The 21,222-nt window shown below is 42.7% G+C and overlaps 1 protein-coding gene and 1 long non-coding RNA gene across 2 annotated transcripts; one reads left to right on the forward strand and one right to left on the reverse strand.

The window, feature by feature from the left end:
* The first annotated feature begins 886 nt into the window (after positions 1-886).
* On the forward strand, positions 887-20,706 carry LOC126755359 (protein stum). The gene is given in 13 exon segments (XM_050467870.1): positions 887-1,055; positions 3,756-4,191; positions 4,250-5,199; positions 5,269-5,844; positions 5,917-8,027; positions 8,030-8,506; positions 8,573-9,440; positions 18,369-18,753; positions 18,755-19,041; positions 19,098-19,209; positions 19,268-19,394; positions 19,464-19,658; positions 19,724-20,706. Coding segments are annotated over 11 exon segments (6,138 nt in total). The 5' UTR covers positions 887-1,055; positions 3,756-4,191; positions 4,250-4,348; the 3' UTR covers positions 19,873-20,706.
* On the reverse strand, positions 11,177-12,643 carry LOC126755360 (uncharacterized). Its single transcript, XR_007666481.1, has 2 exons — positions 12,215-12,643; positions 11,177-12,124 (listed from the first exon to the last, which is right to left on the reverse strand). It is a non-coding gene; the product is annotated as an uncharacterized LOC126755360 (long non-coding RNA).
* Positions 20,707-21,222: the final 516 nt, after the last annotated feature.

Below are 21,222 nucleotides of genomic sequence, written 5' to 3' on the forward strand. Positions count from 1 at the left end.
CGCGCTCCTCTGCCCGCTTCGCTGCAACAAGCTCAGAGTCACATGCCAAATTGTTTACCAGGCACAGAAGGCACAAAATCGGGGTTTATTGAAATATAGTGCAATACACAACAACCACCAATACAGCAATAATTGAATTTCAGAGAAAATTTTCATAGTGGACTACTCTACAAAAGAGCGATTAACACGTCGCGTGGAAAATCTGAAAAGTGGCGAAGTTCGCGAGTTTAAAGCGACAACAACAGGTTATTTCGCCGCGTAGAGCAAAATAAAAACAGAAAGCAAAATAATCAGTGCCACACACACACGCGCGCATGAAGGTAATATGCTTACACATGCTTTGCCATACCAGGTATGAGGAGAGTCGTTAGTAGTTATGGTGCTGCGGGAATGTGTAGGTGTGCACCAGTGGTTTGTGTTGCAAAACTACTAAATGTGCACGGGTGTGTGTGCGCGTTCGATAAGAATCACTACTACACGGCTTGAGTGAGAAATTACTTCAATGGGAGAATCCGAACAAGAACTTCTCACGCTTCAGGCGGCCTGCGGGGCATTCAACGAGTTAGCAAAGCCGCCACCTAACCAAGTTATTTCAGTGAAGTTAGTAGGCCTTCTTATTGCGCTGACAAAAGTTTTGTTCTTAAAGACGCTTTGGTGTTGGCGCCGCGCTTGTTGGATAGTCGGTAAAGGCGCTTCGCTGCTTCTGACTTCTGTATGGCGTTGTTAGTGTCTCGCGTGTGAAAAACACTTTAAATTGAAATTGAAAAGTCAAAATTAAATTAAACTTACCAATTTGATGCACTCAAAGTCTGATTCTACGAGAAATCGTAGACTTTGGCGTTTTCAACGAACAAATAAAAATCAAATATTATTATTAACGGTATAAGTGGCACTTGTGATTGCGTGAGGTGATAAATGGAATGATATTTTTTGAAAAAGTATGTGCAGCGTTAAAATTTTTGATGAAAAAAGAGCGCTCAATACATAAACTGCAACGATACTCTGCCGATAGCTGTGAAATGATAAGACCAAGCTGAGAACCAATTTTCTCTCCGGTAATAAGAAGCGTGCTTTGTGCATCTTTTAAGCTGAATTTAATTTTTAAGTGAACACTCAGCGTACTGACATTCCTTCGCCTCGACATAAATAGCTTTTTCGAAGTGTTCTTCTAGAAAGCCCCTAAACAACGAGTAAAATTTATCGCCGCTCAACCACTGTAGCTCCCGGTTCGAGTTTTCGTTTTTGCTTTAGCGTGTTTATGTGAGTGTGTGTCTTAAAGTCGTCGCGGCGCTTCAACAAAAATAACCGTTATTTGCAACTCTGCAACTGTGCAACAGTTTATTTTTGCAACATGATTTATTTGGCTCACTTTCACTCTGCGCCGTGCAGCCGGCATTCACACGACCATACAAAGGTTTGGTAGCCACAATGCCACACAGTTTAATTGCGGCTGAGGCGAAACTTATTTGACATTTTGTTTTTGGCACTTGTGTAGTTGGAAATTTATTTGACAGGAAGTGCAGCGCAATGATTACGGAAAATTTGCATTTAATCTGCGAAAACATGTTCTGTGATTTATAGGAACACATGCCGCAAAAGGTTGTAAAAACAAGGCAGTAGCTTCGCAGTGTTCAATTGTACCGGGAGCCTCATAATTTCCGACGAGAAAAATGCTTGCAGACACCCGCAAAGGTTCCCACCACCGTACGCCACGCGTTCAACAGCAAACACCCGCCTGCCCCCAAATTCCAATTGCGGCTCTCAATGGCTCTCTGTCACTAGTAAATCATTGTGAGGCGCTCACTCAAGCGCCTAGCCCGTTCGCTTCCACTCATTTGGGTGCGTAAACTTCTGTACACTTCAACACTTCGGTATACGGATATTACCAGGTGTCACAACGCTAATTTACTCAGTCTGCCATTTGGGTCAAAGGACATGTCAAGCAACCGAAGTCATTCAGCATAAAAGCATAAATGCTCTGACCCAGATTCCTTTATTTATTTCTTATCTTTACATCGACAAGAACACGGTGTGCGCCGCGTTCGCAAGAACCGTTAGCGCGAATGCGGCAAAAAGTAGTGCGAATAAGTATAAGGGTGCCATAAAATCCGCATGAAAACAAGAAAGAAAAGAGTAAACAAAGGAATGCATGCACGTGGGTGGCGGCGGGGTCGGTGACAGTGCCAGAACACACACACATACACATTTCAATCAAAACAAAAAGGAAGTCGAAATCTATATTTAGCGACAGCTTTTCGGTCAAAGCAGAGCCCAAGTTTTATAAGCGTAACCACCAAATGCGCTGACCAGCGGGGGTATGGCGCACAAAAGTAGGCTAAATACTTAATAAGCGAAAGAGAAGCAAAAATCAATGCCAAATTAATTTCAATAATAACTTTATACTGAAATTAGGGCAGCGAAGCGCTAAGTCCCTTTGAATGGCCAGGTGATATTGATGCTTAATTATTTTGAGCGGGAAGTTTTTTCATCTAGGTTGGCATTATTTCTGTTTTTCGGTAGGTTTTGCTATGTAAGCTAAGGTTATTTTATGCAAGGCTGATAATCGCGAGATCACGTATAATCTCACGTGGACTGCTAGAGACGCTTATCCGTTGTCTTGCCCGGAACTGTAAGTGCGAATGTAAAAGACCGTCGTATTTTTACAAAGCGCTTAGAGCCAGCCACAAATTGATTGAGCTGGCTGGTATCTACTCCAGCTAATTCGCCAACCAAGACGCTTTAACCTTAGCTGACGATTCCGCTCAGGCATCCGGACAAGTTGAATATCGAAGTAACTTGATGCCACAGCTGGTGAGGTCATGCACTTTTTGGCTAGCTTTGAGCTCACTGCCTGCTTGAAAGATACTTTGGGAGTTGATTAAGAGCTCGCGACAGTAGACTCCTTCTCCCATCTTCCACTTCAGCTTCGATCCATCCGTAAAAACACTTACTGCGCCTCTTCTCCTGTGACTCCGCTCCTAGGAATTTATCTCTAACTATGAAAGCAACATCATCTACACTGACTATAACCCGATAGCCTCTTCCCTGGAGTTCTTATACTCATACAAATTGCCCACATATGTACGAAACTAAGTAGTTGAATGTGTGTTTTAATTACTTACTTGTTGTTTGATAATTTATAATCGTGAGGGCATCTCGTGGCATGTTGTGAAGGCTGCTTAAATTTGATGCTCTCTTTCACACAGCGATGCCTGAATTCCAACAGCCAGCCACCAACAACGGTAAAATGTACAAGACGAAAAGAAAAGAAATTATAGCTAATCGAAATAATGAATGCTTACTTGCGCCCGTGATAAACGTGAAACGAAGCGTAAAATTTTAAAGATTCGCCTCAGCCCACACACACACACTCACACGTGCAACTGCAGCATTGCTGGCACGTGCAACATGCGATGCACAAAGCGCGCATAGTTGCCGCCAACGAAGTGAAACGTCGAAGCAGACAAGTGACGAGCGTCTGCAACACTTGCCATTGGCACGTCGGTGTAGTAAAGTGTCCAGTGCGGTCTTTGCGCGTTGCCATCTTCCACTGCTCGACTAAAGTATTAAAGCTAAGCGGCAGCTTTGGCGCTCTCAACCGTCCTTTTGTGTCACGCGTCAGCCTTCCGACTTTTAAGTGCGCGTTCGCCAAAAAAGTAGAGAAAAGTATCTTCCGAGAACTATGTGAAGCCTTGTAATTGATTTCTTCTTCTTCAGAATTTTTAATGTTTCCTCCGCTTATAAACTTTTTGTAGATGCAAACTTTTGGCGGTCATCAAATCACGAAGTAACTTCCGGAACAATCTTCCATGCACTGTAAATGTATCTTCCAGTATCGTAGAAACAATGAAGGGCATTTACATCAACAAATACAAAATTAATAGATTCTACAAGCAACTCAAATGGGCCACAAGTGGCTAATCCATGCATGCACAAATCTCTAAGCAAAAACCAAAACTCGAATAAAAAGTATTGCTATTGGTTTGAAGTCTGCGAACGCACATCATGCATGTTGGAAGCAAGACGTTGTAACTGCAAACTCGAACATCCAACATCGAACTTCACATATACCAAGGTGTATTTCAACTTTCTTACACAAATGCAGATAAATGCGGACGTATTTTGTTTTAACGCGCCTAAAAAACTACCAGGTCGATCTCAACGCATTGCGAACGAAGACTATGTGTACAGGTGATGAGTTGAGCTTAATGTATTTCAATTTAATTCACTTTTTTCACTTTACTTGCAGATTAGCTTCGCCTTCTCGTCTCGAGATTCCCACAGGCAAAAGCTTTATTGAAACAGCAGTCGTCCTCTACACCAAAAGCAGCCAACGTTCGATGTTAATATGAACAACAAGCCATCATCTTCATCCTCATCTAACACTCCTCCACACCATTCTGCGTATCCACCAAGATCCGCATCGAACTCCTCCTCGAACACGCACAGCACACCAACACTCACACCAGCAATCATTCCTCTAGACTACAATTATCATACAATGTCACCATCCTCAATATCTCAATTTCCCAACGGGCGCATTACCTCTGCGGCCACCTCCACAACAAGCGGTGCTTATCATTTGCACACACATTCCCGACTCAGCAGTACGCGTCCTTCCGGCAGTACCTCAGTCGATGTTGAGATGGATAATCAGTATAACAGTCTTTTCGGTGATCCTGTTCCACCGCCACCTCCGCCCGATTTTCTCACTACACAATTCAATCCTGTGAGTGTTTTCCATCCAGTGTCGTTGGACATCAGCTCTGGCTCTGAGGAGGACACTAGTGCCCGTCTCGCTTCAATAGAAGTTGAAAGGGCCGCACCCACACGCCTATTTTCTAATGTGCCTTTCAGCTCCGCCTTTAGTAGACGCATGTCTGACAATGTAGCTCCCAGAAACTTCGACGTGCTTCCCACTCCCATGCCGCGTCTTCAACCACCAGATATTCAAATATTACCGAATTCCAGTGGTGATTCAAGCTCTGAAGCACGGGAGTCACCAAATTACACATTACTCGCACCCGACACAACAAATCGCCATCACACAATATACGATGACAGGCAACCGACAGATGTAACGGAAATAGTAGAGTCTTATGAAGTCAGAGATACAAAAGGTGTCCGCGAGTACTCAGAGGCAACAAGGCGTGTATCTAGTTTTAGTGAAGATTTCAAATCGAATGTTGGAGCACTGAGGTGAACGATATATAGTATAATATGTCGAATTGTTAATGAAAAATGTTAACAAATCTTCTCTCTTTATAGCAACGTTGAAGAGACACATATGGAAAACTCGTCTTCTTCTGTAAATCATCCATTTCCTCATCAATTTCCGAACGAATCGTATACAAGCAACGAATGGTTTCGGCCGGCAACTCAAGATTATCCTGAATTCAGTAAGATACCAAGACTACGTCCAAGTTCCAAGAACGTTATGTTGATTAAAAGAGAAGATATGCCTATGCACCACTCTCCGGTTGCAGCAATGATAAATGATTCGAACGGTTCTAGTAGTGGAGAGGAACGGCTGGAAAGGGCACATAATGCAGACAACTCAACTGTGCCTTCGACTAGTTTCCAACCACCAGCTAGACCACCAGACCCGTCTCCAACGCTGCTCCGTGAAATTGAAACAGAATTATTGCTCTCTCCTCAAGAGTATTTGCAACACGAAGACGAAAGTCCTATAGGTAGTTCGAATCAGGTGAGTCCACCTCCTCCAGCTGCTCCACCACCGCCGGATCTTCTAACCGCAATGCCAGACGAAAATCAAAGTTTCATCAAACGCGAGATGTCACCGGTGATATTGCGGAACTTAATAGCCACTGGGGGCGAATTTAGGTAATAAATAAATAATATTTACGATGAAAACTAGACGGAAAACGTTTAATATTTTAATTTTGCCTTTTGCAGGGTTGACCAGACACGCCTTCACAAGAAGACATCATTTACAATTATTTCAGAAAAATCACCACAATCATCACGCACTCATAGTCCATCTCCGCACAATCACCAGCAGCTGTCACCACAAAAAATGTCCGCCATATCGCCAGTGAAACCTGTTGCTAAACCACGACAGTATATGCAACATAAATCTTTATCAGCCTCTCAACTCAAGTTGCCACAGTTGTCACAACAGAAACTTCAAGCTCCCGCCGATGACTCTCCTCGCCCTTCTGTACAATTTAACATGACTGGGCGACATACGCCAAACATGATGACTCAACGTGGCATACTGCAACATCGTGAGTCACTGTCATCATCGCAAGATATTACACCATCATCCCCTTCAGCGGGACCCAAAACAAAATTGCGTCGCCCTTCGACACTGCCAACATTTGCCAAACAAGCAAATGAAACAAAAATAAAAAGTTGTGAAACTCTACCTTTTATCACCGATCCATACCGAACTGCTATTCCACGCTTCAATCGCTCCGTCACCGATCTACATATAGAGCCAGCAGTATTTCCACCAGGCGCATTGCCTCGCCCCATTAAGCCCAACCCCAATCCCACTCGGAAACAAAAGGGTTTGCTCCGCATACTAAATGGGAACACTTCGAATTTACCATTACGTTCAAACTGGACAAGTATGGAGGACCTGCCTCTTGGTAGGCAGCTTAAAACTCCTCTTGCAACACCTACACACATTTTACAGAGTCGTCGACGCTCAAGTTCCACATCACCTGAGCGTCGAAGTTCGACACAAACAGCTTCAGATCGGCGGAGTTCTAATATAAGTTCAATTACCACATCCGATTTTAGTTTTCGTCAGCAACGTAGAAAATCGGTATTGCCAGCTATAAGCCCCAAAACAAAACGTCGACAATCTTTAATACCACCAGCAAGTTTGACTGGTGGCCGAACATCGCGCACAAAAGTTGCTAAGCCTTCAACCCTTTCACCCATCATTGGAACACCGAACAAAGATAGTAGCTCACCACAAAGTCCTGAACAAAATATTGCTGGCTCATTAGCACCGTCAGAAGCATTTTCGGATATGACATCTCGGCGGGAGTCATTTTCAAAGATACCTTTGCGCTCTTCGAATTCGCGACCAATTTCGCGTTCTTCATCGCCATTGAAAGAGTTCATGTCTCAATTGCCAATATCTGATATGAATTCAAGAGGAACATCTAGTCGAACAACTTCTCGTGCTACGGTAAGGACCGATGCTTCCCAACCAGTTTCACGTGGCAATTCCAGACCGGCATCACGTTCTACTTCTCGCGCATCTACCCATCCAATATCGCGAGCAGCGTCACGTGCTAGTACACGACCGAATTCGCGAATGGAAATGGCTAAAGATATAGCAAATTCCCGATCTAACTCAAGAATGAGCATACATTCAACAGCATCAATTACCGGTAATGTTTCCCCTATTTCTGGAAAAAGAAGCACTGAACCTTCACCAGCAACCACTCGACGGCGAACATCCATTTCTGTCAGCCCAGCCTCAAACAGAAGAGTACGTACACGGCGACAGTCACTCAGCCCACCTCACAAAAAGAGATCAGGAAGCCGTGGGAGAGGGAAGAAAATTAGGGAGCGATCTGAGTCGCGGCATAGTTCGCGATCTCGTATACCATTAAGGGCTGGTAGTGTAACAAAAGCGAAGCAATCGTCATCAGTGGTGCCAAAGGAGCTAAACAGCCGTTCACTTTCGAAATCAAAGGGTGCAAAAAGCGTAGGTCGAATATCGCCCGCGCGAACTCCATTAAATCAACGAAGTAAACCAAAAAGTGCCAAAAAAGTACCGTCATCGATACATAAACCCGAGTCAAATGTGAAACGCAAACCAACGTCCGTGGATAAATTGGCGGCGTCTGGTAAAAAACAACCAAGTAATCTTCAAAAACCTGAAAGGGTAAACTTTATACGAGAACGTTCCAATGTACAAAAAAAAGACACGCCAAAAGCTGGCACAGGAAAAAATATAAAGCGCGAAGGCACGGTTGCAACAATAACCACAAAGAAAGCGTCTGCTAATTCTTCTGCAGCGGCTGTGGCTTTGGCGGCAAGTGGACAAAACGTCATACTACATCAAAAAATGCAACGAAGCTTACTACCAAGGGCCAATCGGTAACAACCAAAGGAAAAGGAAAAGAGGCTAAAGCAGAAACAGCTGAAGGGAGGAAGGGTGACAATAACGCCGAAATGACTAAGCAAGAAGAAGAAAATGCCTCTTCGAGCAAAGAAGATGCTAGTAATCTGAAAAGTGGTAGCCCTGTGGGAATCGAAGCAACAAAAATAGCTGCAATACCTGCAGGGGTAGCTGCTGTCGCTGCTACTTCCGCAAAAGGCGCACCGAACATCAGTTCTGGTAGCACGGGAAGCAGTGGATCCACCTCAGGTATCAAAAGGCATCCTTCCAATGTATCACTTGTCCGCATGGCTTCTCGAATGAGTTTGCTCAGCATGAAGCGCTCCGACAGCAACCTTAGCAAGAAGACAACGGTCCCGGCGGTTGCTGAGGAGACAACTGACGGCTTGAAAAAGAACGGTTAGTGAGAAATGTATCATATATTCCAATAATTCAAACTTACTAACTCTCTAAATTATTTTTTAGCAAAACCAGGATATTTACAAAAAAGCAACAGTCGTACACAACTGAAGACACCTGAAGATATGGCTGGTCTACCTGCAGCAATATTAGAGAAATCGCAAAAGACGCTGGAGAATATTCAAAAGACTGTTACCGTCGCGACAGATGAAATTCATAAAACCATTCATGAAAATCTCACCGATTTGAAAAGTCTCGAAAGTGATATGGGTCGGTTTTCAGATAGCGCAGGATCACCCACATCGAGTGTAGCTACCGTTGTGGAAAACAAACAGGCTGGCAAAGCAGCTGCTGCTAATGGTGGTGAGAGTGGCGCGACCGGAGAATCGATTTCACGCACAGCGACCGCTGAGGGACCAACCTCAACAGCGGGCACGAAAAAAATGACGCACAAAAATGGTAGTAGCGGTGTTATGCCTACGACGCCCACACAAAAATCTCCGCTACCCCCAACACAGCCGATCGAGGCAGATGTTTCAGTATTGAACGCGTCCATGCACGCTACGGAGCACGTCACTGTGGCGGCAGCAGCCGCAGCAGCTGCCACAACGGGCGCCATGGCGATGCCACATGGGGGCGTCGTAGACGCCACCGTCGAACGGGTTAGTGCACGTGCTTTATCAGTATCAGTTATGCCAGAAGTTGACTGTGACGATGCAAATTTCCAGAATTACACATACAATGGGGACGGTGCAGCGGACAAAACAGTTGCTGGGGCAATATTGGATCACGAAGGCCGTGCGAATGGCGCTGATGCGAGTGGAAACGGGCGGAATGGAGTTGGCAGCGATGGTGCCAAAGGAGATGGTGCTACTGACGACGATATAAAACGGCGCTCGCCGGATGGACAGGGCGGCTCAGCGGTAGGCAGTGGGTAAGTAAAATATCATAATTTCTCATTCCAAAGAAATAGGTTGGGTCATGTGAGGCCCATTTATAAAATTCACAGCCATCAACACGGCATTACAAAGCCAATTAGCAAGTGATTTACCACTTTTACGAGCATGTGTCACATGCCTATGTACATACGTTCGTGCAAATGTACAGCCGTGTTGAAATCGCGTGCAATCCAAATGGTGGCGGCGGCGGAATGTCGCTTTTTGGTGTTCGGCGTTAAGCCGGTTTTATTAATTTCACTGTCATATGTGGTCTGCTTTTGAGTGCCACTCGTAGCTTCTATGTATGTATATTTATATATACAAATATATTTTTCTTCTTCTTTACTGGCGTAGACACCGCTTACGCGATTATACCCGAGTTAACAACAGTGCGCCAGTCGTTTCTTCTTTTCGCAACGTGGCGCCAATTGGAAATGCCAACCGAAGCCAGGTTATCCTCCACCTGGTCTTTCCAATAGTGTGGAGGGCTTCCTCTTCCTCTGCTTCCCCCAGCGGGTTTTGCGTCGAATACTTTCAGAGCTGGAGTGTTTTCATCCATACGTATGACATGACCTAGACAGCGCAGCCGATGTCTCTTAATTCGCTGAACTATGTCAATGTCGTCGTATATCTGATACAGCTCGTCGTTCCATCGAATACGATATTCGCCGTAGCCAACGCGCAAGGGACCATACATTTTTCGCAAAACCTTTCTCTCAAAAACTCCTAAGGCCGACTCATCAGATGTTGTCATCGTCCATGCCTCTGCACCATATAGAAGGACGGGAATAATGAGTGACTTATAGAGGTAGGTTTTTGTTCGTCGAGAGAGGACTTTGCCATGGTCGTCAGCAAAAGGGGGGTCGTCATCAAAGGTTGCCGAATAGTTTTCATTTCATTGTGGAGGGGATGTTTCGCCTTCTCACTTTAGCTCGCCTTCAAACGGATGTTCTTTGGCTACCCACAGGATACTTGGTCAAAGGCCGGAAGTCGTGAGCTGCATGAGCCATATGTAAAAGAATCTTTTCTGGCCACTCCCAAGTGAATGGCAATCAGAGAACTTTCCTCATTTGCGTGAACTTTTTCACATGACACTATCATCCTATATATATATATATATGTCGGTATACATATAAATTTTGAACAAGCTAGGCATCAATATGTGGCTGTGGCAAGCAAACTCAGACGGAGCTATGGAAAGTAAGATGCCGGTGTCCACTTTCAGCATTCCCACCATGCTTGAATCGACCGAATTCAACATAAACCTAGAAGACTCTCTATATATGTATATATTTACATTTATGTATATATTTATATAGAGTTTTAGAGTATTGCACGATTAATCGTGTACTCGTATTACCAGATATAAGCCGCAGTAGCGTGACACATGTAACTAACTACTACTAAAAATGTACTATATACAAACAAACGACGATTAACGCAATAAATTGCGAAATTGCCTTTTTTATTTAGAAACTGCACCAGCAATTTCCATAATTAGCCTATTGCACATTATGTATGTGTGTATGAGTGTGTGTGTGTGAAAATTAAAAGATGCTTGCAGAGAAATTAGTGTGTGGCACGCACTTACTTTCCCGCTGAAAATACATGCCCCTTACATTTCGAGGCATGTGTCTTGCCATCTAAAGCTCAGCCAACCAGAGCTGTATAATATTTTATATAACAATTCAAGTTCAATTCAAGCCATTATATTGTTTATATGTACACAATGTCAAGACACTATGAAGACTAAGCTTAACGTTTATTCCCTTTTAGTGCAAATATTCATTATCAGTGTAGATGATTTTTAGTTGTTATTGTTATAAGCTACATTGATGTAAGCCAAAATGATTTAGTAGGCATCAAGATGCCAAGGCGCTTTCTTTGTGGTAATAAACTCCCACTGAATGCATGGGATACAAACGCGCAGTTGTAAGACACTTACCAAGGCTTCACACGTCCGCTGACATGCAACAACGAGGAACACAAGGCGCTGCCATGTCCATCATGCTCATAAAGTGTGGCGTTTCCTTTCACAAGTCCCGTCGCCGACACCTTGACACCTGCAATATCATCGGCAATAAGACGCTTATCCGTGACCATCAGTGTCTGCCACGACACCTTCGGTTAGACGGCAGTTGAAAGGTCACGGATGGGGTAATTTGCAGAAATTCCAAATCACTTCAAATTTTCATAAATAATTTATTAGATATTCGCTTGGCTCGCTGCAGTACGACTGGCCGAACTACAAACTTACAGAAACACACATGCATAAATATGTGTATACATTTGGCTCTGCAGCATATGCAGCACACTTTTTCATGCAACTTCCGCTGATTACTCCCCTCGGCGCTGTCATATTTATGCCCATTTACATGTGAAATATATTCACGTTTATTATTGTAACATTTAGTCGGCGATAAGCGGCTTTCATTACTTGCTACAGCGCTTTCAAGAGTTGTTGTCGTGCAGTGAGAATACAAATGCAGAAGGATACAATATTTATATGTAGGCTTGGGTACTCTTCTTGTATTATGTCGAGCGCACATAAGGCGCGTCAGTCTTGTGGCGAGAATTATGCAAACTTGTGATGGAATTAGCACGTGAAGAAACCCAGAGGATATGGTATTAAGACCCTTAGAATTCTTGAGCATTGGTCGGACAAAATGACCACGTGGATCTGTGGGTTAGAAAGAAGATATTAGTTGAGACAGTGAACATCGCTTAATTGATTAGACATCTTAAGTCTATTGCATTGGCGAATACGAACCTGAAAATGATAGACCTGTTATTGAAAAGCAAAATCTTTCGAACTTTAAAGCAAAATAAGAAGCACCCGCGTTGATCAGTGAGTTTATTTTAGCACTGCTTTCTTCTTTACATTTTCGGAGACTTAATTCCCAATATACTAATATCGAGGCTGACCCATACGACAGCTTGAAATGATATTTGTGTGCCTGGTAATTATTTGCTAGCATTTTTAAACTGTAACTCATATACCGCTTGCCTTCAAAGCGACGTAGTTGCTTTGTTTTGCTATTTTCTTTATATATATTAGGTTTTTACACATAACGGTAACCAGCACTTGGCACAAATAACGCAGCGAACGTTGCATGCAACATACTTATAGAAATATGTACATATATACCTCGGCCCGTTTATAAACTTCTCCACTGTGTGGATTAGTAGTGGGGCCACACATAACAGGTTAAACATACATATGTACGTACAATAACATGTGTATGTAATCGCAATCATGACAGGTTGGTCTCTTGCCCAACTCACCACCGCATAGCAAAGCGGGCACAACGGCCAGGGCCGCAACGCAAAGTTGCTACCGAAAAAGTACGGAATCGACGGGTTCCTCAATCAGCAGTCCATTCGAAGGCACCCGCCTAGCCCACCTCCCTTTGGACTGCTAGTGCGCTGGAGCCGGCACTTGGCTAAGGATATCCGTTCCACGGCATGCCATTTCGTCCTTCGTGTTTATTCAACGCCAAACAACGGCGCTTCAAATATAACAAAAACAACAGCAACAGCAACAGCAATTAAGTGGTACTCTTGATGATATGTAAATGTATGTAGCTGAATAAATACATGTTATTGTTGTCGTATTGAAACACGAAATGTGTGCGCGGAAAGCAGCGGGGTGGAAGGGGCAACTGTGGTGAAGCCATTGCAAATTAAGTTGAATTGATTTGAAAGTTTCTTGCGCTGCTCCGTAAGTTCGGCCGCCCGAGCTATGAAATCAGTTTAGGCTGGACAATCGAGGCGAACGCGACACGTCACACCACACAACTGCCGTTTAACCGCACACACACACGCAAACACACGCTCACAGCTGGCGACCGCGCGACCGCATGTGCTTGTGGCATGCAATTACATTGGGGCTAACTGCATTTTGAAATTCAATTCATCACTGCATTCCCAGCTGTGAAGGCGCGCGTAGAATGCTCGAGTGAAAGTTTTCTGAAATTCCTAATCCGAAAATTCAATCAGTGTACCGAACTCGTGCATTGCTCACGCAACAATAGAGACCAACAAGCCGCGAGTGCTAACCTCTAATAATTAACGTAAAAGCGGTCGCAAATGCTTGCGGACACAGTGTCGTGCTAAGTGAAATCGTGATTTTGGTTGGAAAACCCAAAAAGTCTACGCCAATTACAGGCGCCCCAATTGCCGCACGATGATTCAGAAAAAGGGAAAACGCAAGAATTCGGCAATCTACCACATTGACCTGCCGCAGGACTTTGCCGACGTTGAGAAATACTTTTTCAGGTATTTGCTTGCTATTTGTTTAATAAGCGGATAATTTAATGACATTTAATGGAATGTGAAGGTATTCCCGAACTTCTTCTAAGAGTTGCAAGAGAATGCACTGGCTTGAGTGAATGCGTTTTAGTTAAAGCTACAACAAAATGGTATAATTAAATATTATGAGAAATAAATTCGATAATTATAAAAAAAGTTAGACTTAACATTGAGCTACCTCACATACAATCATCAATTCAATCCATTTTGGATACACAGAAATACGGACTCTGTCTGAATTTCAATTGTATATCTCACACATTGGCCGATATTTTCGGCCAGAAGTCAACTATAGATACTGGGGTTCACTTATTCGGTACCTAGGGGCTTGAACAGTTTTGTTTGAATTTTGACAATTTTTGATCATAAAGTGGAATTCTTCAAATGAATTGTTAGTGCAAAATTGTATTCCGTTATTTTAGTTACTTCTTCATTTGTGTACTGGAAAGTGAAAGAATCAAGCGGATTTTAAAATTGTGCTATGTGGCAAGTAGGCGTGGTTAATGTTCGATTTCGCCCATTTTCACACTGTCAAATAGGAATATGAGAAGAATGCAACATACTAAATTTTGTCGAAATCGGTTTGTCGGGTTCCGAGATTTGTGATTTCACCAAAAAGTAGGCGATGCCACGCCCACTGTCGAATTTTCACACCGGCTTTCAGATCAGATCTGGACTGCCTAATTGTCAAAAAGAATTATCAAACAAAAAGTTGTATACTATCATCAAAAACTATTCGTTTATGGACAAAGTGTTCGAATTTAAAAGTTTTGGACTCGGATTAAACAGAGAGATACTCGGAAATCCTCCCACACCCCATTTCAGCACTCACACTTAAGATAAAGAATCATTTTGACCATTTTCTCCTCAAAAACCGGCCATTTGGAACGCATTTTTATTTTTCTAAATTTCTGGGTAAATCCAAATTTATTTTTTCTTTAACCAAAATATGCCCCATGCGATTCTACGAATTTCTGCATTTTTATATTTTCTCTATGATCAGTAGTTTAGAAGTTATAAGCATTTTTGTATTCGGCGGCTACTTGCTACATGCTCCTGGTCGCCTGGTAGAAATCTGAGATTTTGGCACCAAATTGAATGCAATTTTTTTTGCAGCGGTGGCAGATGCACTTGCTTTGCATACGCAAAGGGGCGAAATGGGGAACACGGAAGCGGCCATATGAAATGCCCGGAAATAGGAAAAGGACACCGACAGTAAATGGAATAACGGTACCGTACTTCCGGTTCGAACTCTCAACCGGAAACGGAAATGAAATAACGGTATCATACTTCCGGTCCGAACACTCAACCGGAAGTGACTAGCCGGAAACGGAAGTTTTTAAGTGAAATAGCGACATCATACTTCCGGTCTGGGCACTCAACCGAAAGCGGAAGCTGCCATTCGGAAGTAGGGTGACGGGACTATATTCCCGGGAACAGGACCAATACTTCCGGTCCAAATTTGCGCCCGTTTCCGGTTGGTTTTTACCGTTGTTGTTTTTCCGGTCGAGAACATCCGTTTCCGGTTTATTATTTCCGGTTGAGTATTCGGACCGGAAGTATGATACCGTTACTCCACTTCCGGTCGAAATCCTGTTCCCGTTTCCGGGCATTATATATGCCCGCTTCCGTATTCCCAATTTCGCCCCTTTGCGTATGCTACACATCCAGCAAGTGCATTTACCGCCGCTGCAGAAAACTTGCCAAAATCTCAGATTTCTACCAGGCGACCAGAAGCATGTAGTAAGTAGCCGCCGAATACAAAAATGCTTATAACTTCTAAACCTCTGGTCGTAGAGAAAATGTAAAAATGCAAAAATTTGTAGAATCGCATGGGGCATATTTCTGTTAAAGAAATTTTAAATTTGAGTTTACCCAGAAATTTAGAAAAATAAAATTGTTTCCTAAATCACTGGTTTTTGAGGAGAAAATGGTCAAAACGATGTTTTCTCTAAGTGAGTGTGTTTAAATTGGCTGTGCGAGGATTTCCGAGTATCCCTCTGTTTATACCGCGTTTAAAACTTTTACATTCGAACACTTTGTCTGGTACATGGGTACATTTCTCTTAAATATACTTAACATATCACTTTCCTTAATGCTTCTTAAACTGTTATGTCAAAAAATCTCTGGCAATTTTGTCGGATATTTCAATGTTTTACTTTTCCAAATAGTTCGCTATTCGCAAATTGGCGCTTAGGATCGATGCAAATATATTCAACTTACTATTATTAATGATTAAACCAACCCTTTCTGCGCTCATTCATTTCTCCAATAACAGTTCATGCTCACAAACATTTTGGCACGCGTAACTGAACTCCACCGTCGTCAGTTCATAATCATGTCTCCGTCCGTTGCATACAATAAGGAGTTTTGCAATTAAAAGGCAGTTAACCGGCCATGACTCGCGTTTCACTCAGCAATGCTTGTGGTGAACAATTTCCCAACCGATTTAAGTGTCGCACCAAAAACCCAGTGAGTGTCTGAAAGGTGTGCGTGTATGTGTTAGTCTGTGCAGGTTCCGTTGCGGCGTGCTGCTATTGACCTTGTCAATGCTTTTTAAATTCCACCATTTCAGTAACTTTTCGCACGTTCGCATGTCGTTGTTTCGCTAGGCAGCGCCTGTCTAAACATAATTTTCGGCTTGTTTTTGGTGAGCTGATTTTTGGGCTCAGCCAAAGCGTATTTGGTCGTTGGCTCGTGCGGTGGTCGCACACATTTTCAACGTTCGTTACTACGTTGTTGTTTGGAAAATGCGTGTGAAGGCAAAAACAATGAAGTTCGAGATTCTAATTCGTCAAGTTAGTTAGTTTGTATTTGAAACATTTTGCGGCAATCCACTGACGTAACTGGAACGCTGCCTTAAGACCTTTAACCGCAACTGGCCTTCACCCGCTGAACGAAAAGTGCGTGCTGTGCATCCATATCCGCTCGCATTTGAGAAGAGTGTTCGGTTTTGGCCAACAAGTTCGTGATTCTGATAAGGAATAAAGCAATTGTGAGTGTGGGTGAATGATCTCAAGTGTTGTTGGTGTGCGGTGTGATAAAATCACCTGGTATTCAGAATACTTTTTGTAATGGTTGAGTTGCTTTGGCTATTGCAGGCAAAATTAAATATTATTGAAATCTACATAATCTATCATACAAACCGGCCGAACTAAAACAATTTCTTGTATAGAAAGATTTTTTTTTTTTATTAGTGAAGGGTATTCTAGATTCGGTGCAACCGAAGTTAGAGTTTTTTCTTGTTTTGTGAATAATTTTAAAATATCTCTACAATATTCATCTATGATGGGCTACTACCAATAAATTGTTGCTTTCAAATTAAAGGTAAAATGTTACTCATACGCAGTGCCTTTTTGTTTTTTGAACAACGAGACGAATTAGTTACTTCCATTTTTTCCAAAAGAAAAATCTAATGGAGGATTTTTAAAATGTATTATACATATGAACCAACAGAGGAAAGAGTTTTTCGTCGTAAACCCAGAATTTAGAGAGTTTTTCATTATGTACAGATTCTTATATGAAAACTAAACTAATGTATATGGAAAATAAAATAAACTTGTACGCGAGGTAACTAATCGTAACATATGGACCCCACAAAATACCAGAAAGTTTACGGTGCAAGCATGAGCACAGGGAATGTCTGCAGGGAATAAAACTTGTATTTTTAAGGAAATCAGATTGTTAGCTTTGGAATATTTGAACATGTTTTGCTTACATATCTACACTGGTATGATTATGCCAGGCAAACTGCAGCAGCAAAACTTTTGTTGGTTCATTACCAACTTCTTTATTTTACACACACGTGTATATGTATGTTTGAGTTATTGTCAGCCTATACAAGTGTATATGTGTGTGTGGGTATTTCGTCTATAAGGTCACTCAAATGGACATTGTAATTATATTGAAGGAAATGTCAGCACTTACGGCGCTGCAGCGGAAGCGGATGTACATTACAAACATTTTATGAGTCGCCAATATGGCCCTCACATTGCCTGAATGGGTTTGAGTCCACGAATGCGAGTATCTGTGTGTGTGTGTATAACAAACATATACACAGCTGCAAATATATATGAGATTGAAGGCCTGATGACCCTAATTTGCATATGCATTTTGACGAGTCTACGGACGGCTGTCTGCAATCAATAAATGCCGCACTCACCATCCTCGAAGTGGCAATGCCATGTTGCCACTAAGAAGCACTGCCGTTTCGCCTTTGCGGTCGCTGCCCGCACACAGGTCTCTGCTTAGTGAAATGCCTATCTTGCGGGCCGATTGGCAGCAGCGGAAGTCGTCCATTAACCGCACCTGTCGCGATAATCCTTTATAGGCACGTCGAAGTTTTCTTGTATATTACCGTTGCTTTCTACACCAATGCCGCGCACAGGGCAGATTGGCGTGCATGTTTCCATGTATAGACGAAAGGCTTCTATATTGTGCTTTTGCTTGTATCCAATGTATGGTATGTAGTATACTGACTTCAGCAGTTTCGTTGATCCAAGTTCCAATTAATATTACTTTATGCAAAGGAATTTTATTGACTATATTTCCAATTGGACACACCTTGGCTGCTAGCTACTTATTATTTCTTCCTTGGTCTTATGTATTTTCAGCAACGGCAGCCGAGAGTTTCTGAAGGAGCAAGAAGACGACTTAGGGACGCCGACCGGTTGTTGCCGCTGCTGCACGAAGTTCTGTCTTCCATGTCGGCGCCTACGTTGCTCGCGTTGCTGTCGTCGCAAAAAGAGCCTGGCCGGCGATGAAAGCGAGGAGCCAGTGCTCTCTGCGACCAGCAGCGCCTCCACCACCAACCTCGAGGTCATCGACGAAGCGCGGCATCCAACGGACGGCGACAAAACCAAAACGAGCTGTTGGCAAAAATTGAACTGCTGCAAACGTTGTCGCAAGCAACCGAAGGTGGCTGCCAGCCACACGGATGAGCGCGCAAAAATGACAGTGGCGACCAAAACGGAGTCTGCGGTGGCAGCAACCGCACCTACCGCACCTACCGCATTCCAAACAAGGCGGTTGTGGCGCCTGCTGGAGCAAATTATTTTGTTGTCGACGTGTCAACAAGGTCGATCCCACAACTGGTGATGAGACGGAATTGAAGAAGTGTTGTTTTTGTATACCTTGTCGACGCAAGAAAGCTGGACGGGGCGCTACCATAGCCTCGACGGTTTCACCGACTGGCTCGGTGGCCTGGCAAGATCCGGAAAGTGGTATTGCAGCTAGTGATGCATCTGTTTTGGAAGGTGCGACTACATCCGAAGTAGTGCGACCACAGTGAGTCATTTATCCAACAATTTTTGTATTGTTTACAGAAATTATTTCTCTTCCAGGGGTTGTTGCAAACGCTTTTGGAGCAGACTGCTGTGTTGTCGACGCAAAAAGTTGCCGAAGCCAAGTGAGAGTCGGCGCGCAAGCATGAAGGCGCCACCACCGCCAAGTGAGGTGAGTTTGTCCCGCTTTGAAATTAATGAACTTGTTCTGAATTGCACAACTTTCTCAGGACACTCGACGCAAGCTACATGTCGACCTAGTGGAGTATAGCTCGAAAATGAAAGGCGCCATTCCGGTAATGCCGCTCTCTTTAGCCTGGTTTTGCGCCATTTGTAACACCATCTTTCCAGGACTAGGTAAAGTGCATCGAAACGAATGCACTTACGAGTATTTTCTACTCTCTTCTTCTCTTGTTTCTCTTACAGGCACTTTATTCTCGGGCATTTTTTGCCTTTGCGTTGGCATCCCACGCTTTTCGCAATACGACAGCGCGAAGGCGCGCTTCGGTTCTTTCATAATCAACATAATCGTTGCCATGGCGCAACTGTTTTGCGTGCTCTTCTGTTTTGTCGGTTGGGGCTGGTCCATTTGGTGGGGCACGATCATGCTGAAATGTGCAAGTGAGTACTTGCAAATACTTGAATCACTAACCACTTTTATTATTTATACATGTACATACACACAGGAAAGCTGAATAAAATCAGGAAGGTTGAGCGTTTGGAAATGGAGGAGGAGCGTCGCCAAGCAGAGGCAGCAGCCGCAGCAGCAGCAACAGCGGCGCGAGCGGCAACTCATACTACGGCGGTGACCACCACGACAGAGAGCGCCGCTTAAAGAAACGTTATTAATATTTGAAACTAAATTGAGGGACAAATACTTTGTAAGGGGCTTAAAGGTGTAATTTTGAGGAACATAGATTTTAGTTTGCGTTTTAATGATACTAAAGACTTCCAAAACAACTTCCAAAACGCTAAGAAGGTGTAGTAAAGATAAAATCTTCCGAAAGTAGCTTCCGTTGGAAAAAAATTAAAACGAACAAAGACTACAGATTTCAAATAATAACTGCACAGAATCCTTTACTACAGCGAGAGAGTGAGAGAGAGAAGTGACAATACATAAAACCTCGAAAATTCGTGCCTTAATAATGGAATTAATTCAGTTTCGACTCCCAAGCGCTGAGCATCGAGGAATCGTGTGTTTCAGGCATATTTACTCACATATTACATTTGCTGTTGAAAGAAATACTTAGAGTATGTAGTACTCGTATCTTCCATTTGACACGCGAGATGCTGCAAACCCTCTGAAAAGTGCACTTAAAAAGCTTCCGTCTACGCTAAACCGTCTACATATCAATATATAAAGAGTAATTGTAATCTAGGTGATAGGCAAATCGTGTGCTTACACATACATATCTACATCTATATTTGTAGCATAGGGAATTTAAGTTTTTCCTAAATAAATATTTATCAATTAACATTACTAAAATAAGTTACATAACACTTAAGAAATTGTGAAGTGCGTATACCGTTTGTAACAAAATTATTAACTAAATGTAGCTATAATACTACATAAAATGTAAATAATGAGAATAATAATTTTTAAGTTTTTATATCATTTCTTTAGTATTAAAAATTAATGAATATATGACAAATAAATGATAAACATTTATAGTATTAGTTTTTTTCTCTTAATAGAGAGATTTCGTTATGATTACACATTTATTTATAATTGCTGAGCAGCGCCTGCGCATATACTTCGTTTTTTATACACATTCGGTTTGAAGCATAAAATAAAATGTATTTCTAGGCACCATAAAAATGCATAGGTATATTAATCTCTACCCATGACAGTCAGGTCTAAGTATACGGCACGGACCTAAAGTTTTATCAGGTCAAGTACTTTCACCTCGGCACCATTCCTCGAAATTTATTCAGAAATGTTTTTGCCGTTACAACAAATAAATTACTCCGTTCCAGTTCAGACAGTCGGGCCTAGGTAAACTTAACGGACTCGGATTTTTATCCGGTCCAAATTTCTGCAGGCCAAGGACTTCCATCTTGGGATCATTCCTCGAAATTACTTCAGGAATGTTTTCTGCCTTACAACAACAGCATATAAATTACTACGTTCCAACGTCAGTCGAGTCTAAGTAAAGTTTGTCCGATCGAAATTACTCCAGGAAGT

The sequence above is a fragment of the Bactrocera neohumeralis genome, chromosome 4, assembly GCF_024586455.1.
Source record: "Bactrocera neohumeralis isolate Rockhampton chromosome 4, APGP_CSIRO_Bneo_wtdbg2-racon-allhic-juicebox.fasta_v2, whole genome shotgun sequence".
In the NCBI taxonomy this organism is placed as follows: domain Eukaryota; kingdom Metazoa; phylum Arthropoda; class Insecta; order Diptera; family Tephritidae; genus Bactrocera; species Bactrocera neohumeralis.